The sequence below is a fragment of the Podarcis muralis genome, chromosome 2 (assembly GCF_964188315.1).
Source record: "Podarcis muralis chromosome 2, rPodMur119.hap1.1, whole genome shotgun sequence".
Lineage (NCBI taxonomy): Eukaryota > Metazoa > Chordata > Lepidosauria > Squamata > Lacertidae > Podarcis > Podarcis muralis.
This window is the reverse complement of record NC_135656.1, coordinates 19,350,884-19,363,125: the sequence shown is the minus strand read 5'-3', so window position 1 is coordinate 19,363,125 and position 12,242 is coordinate 19,350,884. Positions and strand designations below refer to the sequence as shown.

Below are 12,242 nucleotides of genomic sequence, written 5' to 3'. Positions count from 1 at the left end.
TGGCTTAAATAGCACATCAGTCACAGCCAGAAAATAACCAATGAGTGAAATGCTCCAGCGTCCAGCAATTGTTTTAAAGGAAAAGGAAGTCTGTTTGAAAGGAGATGTCTCTATTCATTCTGCCTTTAATTGGCCTCCCGTGTCTCATGAAATGCTCAGACATTGCTGTATCCCAGATATTATTCTTCCATATATTCAGGGGTATTTCAGTCTGGTTTGTTCATTGGTGAGCTATCACTAATCTTGCTGCGGTCAGTGAAACGCTGGTGAATTTTCATGAGAACGTTTAACAAAATATATCCGCAAACTGATGAGGAATAGTGAAGAACTGGACTTGACTGGGAAAATGAGAAACTGAGAGAAACTGAAAATGACATCTTCGCCCATCCCCCCCCACACAAAGTAATGTTTGGGTGGAATTTCACATGAAACAAAGTGCTCTTATGCTTACATTGGTAAAGGTAAAGGGACCCTTGACCATTAGGTCCAGTCGTGACCGACTCTGGCGTTGTGGCGCTCATTTCGCTTTATTGGCCAAGGGAGCCAGCGTATAGCTTCCGGGTCATGTGGCCAGCATGAATAAGCCGCTTCTGGCGAACCAGAGCAGCACACGGAAACGCCGTTTACCTTCCCACTGGAGCGGTACCTATTTATCTACTTGCACTGGTGTGCTTTCGAACTGCTAGCTTGGCAGGAGCAGGGACCGAGAAACGGGAGCTCACCCCGTCACAGGAATTTGAACCGCCGACCTTCTGATCAGAAAGTCCTAGGCTCTGTGGTTTAACCCACAGCGCCACCCACGTCCCTATGCTTACATTGACCCCAGCATAAATTGGCTTCTAATCCTGGTTTAAAAAATGAGAAAATGAGTGTAAAGGGTGATCATCTACCACCTATAAAGGATTTTGAATGTTCACTCTTTTAAACTGGCATATAATGAAAGGGCTCAATGGCCATCTTCCACCTCTTTAGTATTTTATTTTCCTTCTATCAGAATGTGGCATATATCTGAAAGCAGTTCCCTGGACCTTGTCAAATTTGCAGAGATTCAGCCCTTAAACACTGCGAGTAGCTTTTTAATGCACTGGGCAGTGTTATCAAACATCAGAAATTGCCTGAGCTGAATGCCCTAGAAACATTTAAAATGCAGGTGTAGATGTTTGGGCAAAACAGGTCATGTAATATTAAATTTTTAAAGGCAGCAGCAGGGGTGAAATATTGTACAATACTCTTAGATAATATTTGCTTTTCTCCTGGTAATAGCTTTCCTTACCCATCAGCTGGAAGGGGGAAAAAGATGAATCCTGATTCCCCATGGAAATGCAACACATTTTCAGTAATGCACACAAGAACCAGGATGTACTTACCAATAATGTTCAAGAATTTCAAAACAGTGTGAAATACTTCCAACAGGCTGGGTATTATTATCATTTCTGTGTCACTACTGCAGATACTGCAGATAAATTCCACTACTTTATCCTGCCTTTAAAGGGTCTCCTTCTTTTAGAGATAACATTTTAAATATATATATATATATTTATACTTCTCAAGTTTATACATTTCACAATCATTTTGACATTTCAAAGCTTGACTTCCTTCCCCCTCTTTCTGTGGTTCCTTAAGTTTATTTTTAATATCTTCTGCATATCCAAATTAACTTAATTTGCTCATTTATTCATCGTCTTTAAATATATACTGCAGCTTCATGCTGCAGATTATTACAATAATCCTGCCAATGTACTTACCTGTTTACAATTTATCTGTAAATATTCAATAAACCATTTCCATTCTTTTATTTAAAATAATGTTATCTTGATTTCTTATTCTTCCGGTAAGCTTTGCCATTTCTGCATATTCCATAAATTTTTGTATCCATTCTTCCTTTGCTGGGACTTCTCTTTTAGAGATAACATTGCCTGAATAAGGGGGCAGAAGGAGGAACAGAACTCTTCCTTGTATGCAAGAATGGACAAAGGACTCTCAATACATTGGGGAGTGAAAAGTAAATATTCACCTGTGGAATGTTCTTCATTATGAAGCATATGGAGACAAGTTCCCTATTGACTTCAGAAATTGGGATGATAGAGGCATTTTATTTTATTTTGGTCACGCTGTAATACCATCATCACCTAATAGACTTTTAAACTGTAAACAACAGTGGGCCAATTGCGTCTCTTTCAGGTGTGTGCAACCCCCCCCAGTAGAAATCTCATTAGTCTTTTCAAACTTATTTTGCCCATCCTTGAAATTCCTCAGATGTTTGGCCTGAAAGGAACTCACTATCCATTTCACTTTAAGGTGCAATCTGGTAGCAGCCATCCCCTGAAACATTCTGTCCGCCTGACCAAACTCTTCACCCTCCTTTGTGATTTCTCAGATGTGTTTCCTGAGGAGAAACACCTACATCCACTTCGGATTTCACTTTGGGTGAAATTTCTGTGGCCAAAAACGTACGGCCAGCGCAACTTTCTGAACCCATCTCTCAATCTGGGATTCAATCAAGACCAGCCTGCTTTTATAGCCTAACGTTAATTCTAGGAGGCTGCTGAATTTCTCCTGAGAAATTTCATTATTGACATGAATTCAGGTGAGCTGTTCTTCTGACGTGTATTGCCATCTGGTCGTGCACATACTGTCTCGGTAAATGAGCCCACAGAGGCCAGCTTGGCAACCCTTGTGCGTATTATCTTCCAGTAAATGTGGTCCATAAAAAGGACCTTCTGTCACCTCCCACCCTCAGGCAGATTGTCACAGCAAGTGGAAGTCTAGCTATATGCATCAAAGTAGTAGCCCAGATATGAGCGACTTATGAAACAATTTCACATTTCACCATACTTTCTCCAGAGTTATAATATTGCAAAGAGTTATAATATATAGTCACAAGGCTATATATATATATATATATATATATATATATATATATATATATATATTCTGGACAAGCTATATATATATATATATATATTCTGGACAAGCTACATTTAGGACTTATGCTTAGGACTATTTTCTTTTCTTCCCTAACTAAATCTTTAAATTCTTGTTAAAACACTTCTAGATGGTGCTTAGGGATCAAAGAAATTCTCTCCTCAGCATGGGGCCTCTTAAGCTGTGAAATCTTACTTTCCCTGACAAAAGCACTGGCTTTGAGGTGAAAGATGGAAATCAGAGGCCTCAGAGGCTGAGGGATAAGAGCTCAGGGAGGCTAAAACAAACATAAACACTGACTCGGCCTTTTTAATGCGACTTACTGTTATATAATGACATCAAGAAGCGGTTTTACCCGAGAGACAGAGTCAACCTCGTCCAACATTTTCTAACTGAGTGGCAGCTGCTCCCCAGCACCTCAGATCTGAGCATAGCTGTCAGCTTTTCCGTTTTCTTGTGAGGAATCCTATTTGGAATAAGGGAATTTCCCTTAAAAAAAGGGGAAACATTGACAGCTATGGATCTGACGTATGAAGAACCATGTGGTCCATCTATTGTATGGAATGCAATGCGTAGGCAGTTGGATAATACCACCCAAAATGACAGAAGATGAAAGAATCCCTCAAAACTCTGTTTCTTTCTGAATGTGTCAGGTGCTTTGCCTGAGGAGGAACTTTCATATTCACTCTGAATTTTGCTCTGGGAAATCTATTGACACAGATTGGCTTGTTTTGCTTTAGGGTTAAGTTTTGGCGGCAGCTCCGAATACAGACTATGAGAAATGGAAGCATTAAATGGCCCCCTCTCTGTTTGAACTAGGGCTCCTCACACAAGCTTCTGAGGTGTTCTATTTTCTAGAAAAAGCAAAATGACCACAAACAGCTCCATTGTTCTCTTATAATGGCAATGGTGCCCACCTGAGAGGTGCAGGAAGTGAGTTTCAGTGAATTCCGGCTGAAAAAAATCCCTGCTTCTGAACAACCTAGAAGATCAGGCTAGGGGTTAAAATATAGTGTTCTTGTAAGTTTAGGGAGGAGGGACACGGGTGGCGCTGTGGGTTAAACCACAGAGCCTAGGGCTTGCCGATCAGAAGGTCGGCAGTTTGAATCCCCGCGATGGGTGAGCTCCCGTTGCTCGGTCCCTGCTCCTGCCAACCTAGCAGTTCAAAAGCACTCAAAGTGCAAGTAGATAAATAGGTACTGCTCTGGCGGGAAGGTAAACGGCGTTTCTGTGCGCTGCTCTGGTTCGCCAGAAGCAGCTTAGTCATGCTGGCCACATGAACTGGAAGCTGTACGCAGGCTCCCTCAGCCAATAAAGCAAGATGAGCGCCGCGACCCCAGAGTCATCTGCAACTGGACCTAATAGTCAGGGGTCCCTTTACCTTTACCATAAGTTTAGGGAAGCAATCTCAAGAGTACTATCTCCCTTTTGAAGTCATGTCAAGCAGATCCATCTACGGCAGGCATAGGCAGACTCTGCCCTCCAGATGTTTTGGGAGTACAACTTCCATCATCCCTAGCTAACAGGACCAGTGGTCAGGGATGATGGAAGTTGTAGTCCCAAAACATCTGGAGGGCCAGGTTTGCCAATAAAAAACCCCACTTCCGATATGGACTTCCAACAAAACACTAAAATACAATAACCTATTAAACATTAAAAGCTTCCCTAAACAGGGCTGCCTTTAGATGTCTTCTAAAAGTCTGGTAGTTGTTGCTCTCTTTGACATCTGGTGGAAGGGTGTTCCACAGGGTGGGCGCCACTACCGAGAAGACCTTCTGCCTGGTTGCCTGTAACTTGGCTTCTCGCAGCGAGGGAACCACCAGAAGGCCCTCAGGGCTGGACCTCTGTGTCTGGGCAGAAAAATGGGGGTGGACACGCTCCTTCAGGTATACTGGACCGAGGCCATTTAGGGCTTTAAAGGTCAGCACCAATACTTTGAATTGTGCTCAGAAACGTACTGGGAACCAGTGTGGGTCTTTCAAGACCAGTGTTATATGGTCCCGGTTGCTGTTCCCAGTCACCCCTTCTGCCGCATTCTGGATTAGTTGTAGTTTCTGGGTCACCTTCAAAGGTAGTCCCACATAGAGCGCATTGCAGTAGTCCAAGTGAGAGATAACTATGCCTGATCTGCAGTTTAGAGCACAGGTGGGGAACCTGTGGTTGTTCTCCAACTCTTTTGTTGGCTAGCTAGCTACTGGACATGGCTGATGGAATTGGAGTTGAACAGCACTTGGCGAGCTACAGGTTTGCCACTCCTGGCTGAGAAAATGAAAAGAAAAGCATTGCTATCTCCTTTGCAAGCTGCACCCAACTTTAAGAGAATGCAGGATGCCAAACAGGTTTCACATCATATCAGGCAATGATGGATCCAAATGCTGGCCTCCACAGAACAGCCACAAATCACAAAGCAATCAGACGGTCAAGGAAAGAGCAGCTTCCCCTTTTGCTGTTGAAAAGAATAAAGTCAGTTTCAACACATAGGCCTACTTGCTGAAGTATGGTTTTTAATGACAACTGATAATGAAGAGCAAGGGAACATTCATAGGCTTGAAAGCTGGGGATTCTGAAAAAAAAACACTTACATGACTAAGTAGAGCAGAGTGGCATTGAAAAATGATTTGCAGTTCATTTGATGCTTTTAAAAATTCTACAGTATAGTGGCCAATTCCATAGGTTGGGGTTCCATGGGGTGGGGGGTATATAAAAATGCTTAATGAATATTACCCATGCATCCCAGAACCAAGGCCATCTAATATTATCACATTGTTTTCAGTCTTGAGTACCACGTTTGCATGAGGTATGAGGAGGCTGAGTTTAATCACCAGGGTTGTCCCTAAACACAAGACTTTTCAGTGCAAAAATATGGTGCCTGTCATTATGGATAAATAGAGAAATCTGAACAAGACTAGTGCCTCCAGCAGAGCACTTTGAACTAGAAAAGTAAAGTAGCAAAAGGAATAATAATAATAATAATAATAATAATAATAATAATAATAATATATTTATACCCCACCAATTTGACTAGGTTTCCCCAACCACTCTGGGCAGCTCCCAACAGATTAAAAACTGAATAAAATATCAAATATTAAAAGCTTCCCTAAACAGGGCTGTGGGGTGGGTGCTTAACCCTTCTCCTGCCACCCTGTTTTACTCCCCAAACCAGAAATATGATGATGCCTTTGACCAAACGCAGCAATGTAGTTAAAACCTTACCAAAATTACACATTTCCCCCCTGCCATCTGCTTTCGCTCCTGCAGTACTCTAGACCTATGCAGGTCTAAAGCAACAATGGGGTAAAAACGGCTAGAGAAAAGAAAGTTTTTGGGAAAAACGACTGGCAAGGGAAGGATTAAGTATTGCCATCCATCCCACGCCTCCTCTGTCACAAAACACTGGAGTGTGCTGTCCCAAGGGAAAATGGGTCAGAGAGTCCTCATTACTTACCCCTAAGGCACAGTACCTATTAAACATACAGATGATATGTGCTTTAATAATAACACAAATGATGCCAAAAGACAAGGTTTGTGGGAAGGGGTGCACTTTGCTCGTCCAGTGCCACTGGGACAAACCTATCAATTTCAGTTTCTCTACGTTTCTCATATTTTTGGAAGCCAACAGTTTGGTCCTCCACATTTACACATCAGATTGCATTTTTTAAAAAAGCTGCATGAAAATTGCACTGTATTGCAAATTTCTCCAAACATTGTTGTATATAATAGTGCCTACTTTTCGCAAAGCAATTTCCTCTAATACAATGTATTTCTGTCTGTTATTTTCATGAATATGTGATTTTTAGGCACATTTCACGTGTGTGTGTGTGTGTGTGTGTGAGTGTGTGTGTGTGTGTTTCTCTGTGTGTACAACGCATTCCTTGGTTTGCAAATTATATTGCAAAATTCACAGAAGGGCAACTTCTGAAGGATGGCTGTGTTTTGGTTTGCGTATTGTTTCAGAACGTGCAAACTAGGTAAGTTCACTTTTAAGTGTGGACTGAATCAATTTTTCACCCCCATCCCGAGTCATATGCCGCGCTTTTATTATAATGCTTTTATTATATTATTAACCAATCTGAAAGCAAATCCTAATTTCATAAGGGAAGCCATAAGTAGCTTATTTTTGGTATTGGTTTTACCCTTACTTTTCTTTTCTTTTTTTGTAGCAATAAAGTGTGGCATTGAATATGATTCATAGGAGCTGTGATCATAAACACTTTAACTTAAAAGAAGTAATAGTTGCTTCTGAGTGCTTGACTATTTGGCATGTTGGAGCATGCCGAACCCATGCCTCATCTTTTCCCTTCTTCTGAGAAACTTTAATTTGAGGATTGTTGGATGGAAGACTGAAAGTAGACCTGGGCTTGAAAACATCTAACTCCTCATGCGAGGAACTGCATCCTTCTGGATGTTGTTTGAGCAAACTTCTCATTGGCCATGCAGGTTGAGGATGATGGAAATCGGAACACCCTTCGGAGGATACCAGATCTTAACAATCAGCTAATTTGCTTTCTCTCTCCCCTAAAAAGTTGTGGTTGTTTTTTTCCAATTTCCTGGGAGTGGCCCAAATGATAGAAATTGTTCTAAATTCTTAATTTCTAGATCTGAACAAACGCGTTGAGAAAAATCAACGATTCCCCATTTTAATGGTTGATTAGATCTGTTACCGGGACGCGGATGGTGCTGTGGGTTAAACCACAGAGCCTAGGACTTGCCAATCAGAAGGTTGGCGGTTCGAATCCCTGCGACGGGGTGAGCTCCCATTGCTCGGTCCCTGCTCCTGCCAACCTAGCAGTTCGAAAGCACGTCAAAGTGCAAGTAGATAAATAGGTACCGCCCCGGCGGGAAGGTAAACGGCGTTTCCGTGCTCTGCTCTGGTTCGCCAGAAGCGGCTTAGTCATGCTGGCCACGTGACCCGGAAGCTGTACGCCAGCTCCCTTGGCCAATAAAGCGAGATGAGCGCCGCAACCTCAGAGTCAGCCACAACTGGACCTAATGGTCAGGGGTCCCTTTACCTTTTAGATCTGCTACCTTTCCCTTGACTAGACTCTGTGACTGTGAATCAGCTGGATAGTCAGCTCATGACATACTCAGACCACCATACTAAAGTGTTGATTTTGTTTTATTTTTTAAAAGCACTAATATGGGTTGTTTTTCTATAAATGTTAATATGCGATAGCAAAGCATTCTGTGTATCTTTGTTTTCCCCAACCTTTATATTATTTCCAAATGTTTCCTTTGTTCAGGGGCTAATATATATCCCTTTCTTGCTCTTGTTTGAGTAAACATGATTAAAGCCAGGCTGTTAGTTTAAAATGTGTGTTCTTCTTGTTGTTGTTAATTTGATTTATATCCCGTCCTTCATCAAAATATCTCAGGGCAGTGTACAACATTAGAAACACATTACAAAACTTCAATGGTAAAAACAAAAAATAAAACATAGTAAAAAGCATACTGATGGGCAGCCCAATAGTAAAATAATCATAATAAAAACAGTCCATTCCTCAGAATAGGGCTGGTTCTCATGCAATCACACTATGCACAAAAGCTGACCTCTGATGTCAGACATCCCTCAGTGATGTCTCACACCAGAGTGGCTGGGCAACCCAGTTAGATGTGTGGGATAAAGTAATAAATAATAATAATAATAATAATAATAATAATAATAATAATTATTATTATTATTATTATTATTATTATTATTATTATTATTATTATTATTCATTGCATATTTACAATGCTACTAACAAGAGCAATCCTATTAACTTCCTGGCCTCTTAAATTTGGAAGTCATGTCCCTACCAGAGAAGAATGGCAGATTAAGTTGATGGACTATGCCGAAATGGCTAAAATGACCAGAAGAATCATAAATCAGAAAGACCAAAATCTTAATAAAGAATGGGGGAAATTTATAACTTATCTTCAAGAGCATTGTAAACAGTTAAGATCGTTAGTAGCCCTGGAATATCACTTGTAGTTGAATAGTGGATTTTGGATATAATGGAGATGTAAAAGATTTGGATCATCATAAAAGATGTAGGAGGAAATGATTAATAATAGAACCCACAAAGGGGAGGATGGAAGTCCAGGAGATTCCTTGGAATCTTGTTTTTTATGATCTATGTTCAATATATGACTGTTAAATTTTAATCTGAAAAACCAAATAAATAACTTTCATAAATAAAAAGTCCTTCTCAGACTGAGTGCTCGGTCACATGGAATGGAAAGCCAGGAAGGGACCTGGGTGTCCCATTTGCAACCTGCCCAGCCCTCCTGAGGGACGCGGGTGGCGCTGTGGGTTAAACCAGAGAGCCTAGGGCTTGCCGATCAGAAGGTCGGCGGTTCGAATCCCCACGACAGGGTGAGCTCCCGTTGCTCGGTCCCTGCTCCTGCCAACCTAGCAGTTCGAAAGCAAGTGCAAGTAGATAAATAGGTACCGCTCTGGTGGGAAGGTAAACGGCGTTTCCATGCGTTGCTCTGGTTTGCCAGAAGCAGCTTAGTCATGCTGGCCACATGACCCGGAAGCTGTATGCCGGCTCCCTCGGCCTATAGATTGAGATGAGCGCCGCAACCCCAGAGTCGGCCACGAATGGACCTAATGGTCAGGGGTCCCTTTACCTTTTACCAGCCCTCCTAATCAAACCTTACTTTGTCCTCAGGCAATTCTCTCAATGATCTTACTCAACATTTGACACCGTACCATATTGTTAACCTGGCTTGATTTGTGAGATGGTTGCTGTAAACAGCAGTGGCGTAGCGTGGGGGGTGCAGGGGGGGCCGGCCGCACCGGCCGCAACATCTGGGGTTAGGGCAAATCCACAGGTTTGGCGGGCGCAAATCCACGGGTTAGGGGGCGCAAATCCACGGGTTAGGGGGCGCAAATTACTTGCCTTGCCCCGGGTGCTGACAACCCACGCTACGCCACTGGTAAACAGGCCATCTTAATCAGACAGGTCTCATCAACGCAAAGCCATGAAACCAACCCAAAGTCAGTACCTTTATATTTGGTCACCACTGCTGAGTTCATGCTATGAGGTTCTTGGAAAGTGACAGTGAGTGATGTGCTGCTTGTCACCATGAGGCAGACGTTGGTCGGTGCCTCGGGGGCTCCTGGGAGCAAAGAGAAAACATCGTGTTACAGGCGGAACAAATACTTTTCAAACAGTGCTCATCAAAGAAACGTCCCCAAACCATACAAAAAACTGGTGAGCTTTCATATGGTGTTGCTTTGAACGCTACTAGGCAGTCTATGCTAATGAGATCAGATGGACGCTATTTGTTTGTTTGGTTGCCTTCATCTCTTTTGGATAATGCTAGCACCCCAGAAATCAAACATTTCCTCGATATATGTAAATAAGAAACACACAGATGCTTGCCGAGATCAGTACTAGGACAGATAAGGAACCAAATAATGTGTTAAATTTTGTTACTTATTTTTGATCTGCATTTCAAATTATTGCTGAATAAGCAAGCACATTTATACAGCAGCTCAAACCATTGCTTTATTTTCTACCCAGTGAAAACAATTATCTGCAGCAGTAGCATGGCCATCTTTTACACTTTTGCCAGAGAGTAAGTTCCCAAAAGCACAAGTGAACTTATTTTGGCGTCTAGCTAAGGTTGAAGTGTAAGCTTTATCAAACTGTAGTAATTGAAACAAGTTTGTTTCTGTATTACACACACACACACACACACACACACATACATACACAAACATACACTTTTCAAATTTATACATTTCACTAGTTTTATACATTTCACTAATTTTACATTCATACATTCATTTTGACATTTCAAAATTGACTTCCACCTCCCTCTTTTTGTGGTTCCTTAAATTTATTTTTAATATCTTCTGCATATCCAAATCAACTTAACTTGCTTATTTATTAATCTTCTTTAAATATATACTCTTGTAAAACTTCAGGTTGTTACAATGATCTTGCCAATGTTTTTATCTGTTTATAATTTATCTGTAAAGATTCAATAAACCATTTCCATTCTTTTATAAAAGATTTGTCATCTTGAGAGAAAGGCTTTAGGGAAATCACTGTCATAAAGAATATGGCAATCGTTTAATTAAATAGTGTTATGTACTGAGCTTGGATCCTAGAACAATAGGCAGGTAGGATCCTAGAAGGTAGCAACTTGATTGGTCTGCAGAAGCCACCCAATCCGGCTTGAGGAGGAAGTGAATCAGCAACCTGATTGGCCCGTAGGAGCATCCCAATCAGGCTCCAGGAGGGGAGTTGAATCAGCCAATCATGTGGGACCAATTGTGTAAATAATGTATATATAGCCAGAGGTTTTGGGGAAAAACTCACTCACTGTTGACCATGAGCTGAAATAAGGAGCATGAAATCAACACACAACTCTGAGTATATTTCAAATACTTTTAACTGTTTTTAGCCTATTAATTAATCTAAAGGTAAAGGGGCCCCTGACCATTGGGTCTAGTTGTGACCGACTCTGGGGTTGTGGCGCTCATCTCCCTTTATTGGCTGAGGGAGCCGGCGTACAGCTTCTGGGTCATGTGGCCAGCATGACTAAGCTGCTTCTGGCGAACCAGAGCAGCACACAGAAACACCTTTTACCTTCCCGCTGGAGCAATACCTATTTATCTACTTGCACTTTGACGTGCTCTCGAACTGCTAGGTTGGCAGGAGCAGGGACCGAGCAACGGGAGCTCACCCCATTGCAGGGATTCGAATTGCCAACCTTCTAATCGGCAAGTCCTAGGCTCTGTGGTTTAACCCACAGCGCCACCCGCGTCCCTATTAATTAATCTAGTAAATGTAAATTCAAATAAACATTGCTGCATCTCTTAAAAATAAAGGTGTCTTCTGTTTTGTATAGTAGAAGCCTTAAGAAAGCACCATGTACTTGCAGAGGCTGATTTACAGCTATGAGAAATGTGGCTCCCTGTCATCTTCATGAACTAGATAAGGTCTTCTCGAATCCCACCACCCACATTACTTTAAGTTTCAGAAGGCAACTTGTTCTATCCGCACCAGTTCCCCTGGTTTTAACACTGAGGTCCACTGCTCTGCATGAACGCCAGTGAGGATGAATAATTGGTTTTTCTTACTGGAATGTTCATAGCCCGATTTCATGCGCTTGTAGAGTCGGTGTCTCCACTCCCAGGATTTCAGCTGCTTCTCCTTCTCGGAGCTGTCTGTGCTGAGCCCTTCATTCATTACTTCTGCAGACAGATCGCTGACTCGTTGCTGAGCCTCTTGAACTAAGTTGCTCAGATGGATCGACCTGCTTTCCATGCTGACAACTATCAGGGGAAGGGAAATGTGGAAGTTAGCACTAGGACTTCT

General features: G+C 42.0%; 1 protein-coding gene across 1 annotated transcript in view; it reads right to left on the bottom strand.

Annotated features, from left to right (window-relative positions):
- Nucleotides 1-12,242, bottom strand: part of ANKFN1 (ankyrin repeat and fibronectin type III domain containing 1) — a 233,345-nt gene that overhangs the window by 79,707 nt on the left and 141,396 nt on the right. The window contains exons 6-7 of the mRNA XM_028711296.2: nt 12,005-12,199; nt 9,916-10,029 (exon numbers count right to left, since the gene is read on the bottom strand). Of these exons, the coding sequence (XP_028567129.2) occupies nt 9,916-10,029; nt 12,005-12,199 (309 nt within the window). The remainder of the gene's footprint in view (nt 1-9,915; nt 10,030-12,004; nt 12,200-12,242) is intronic.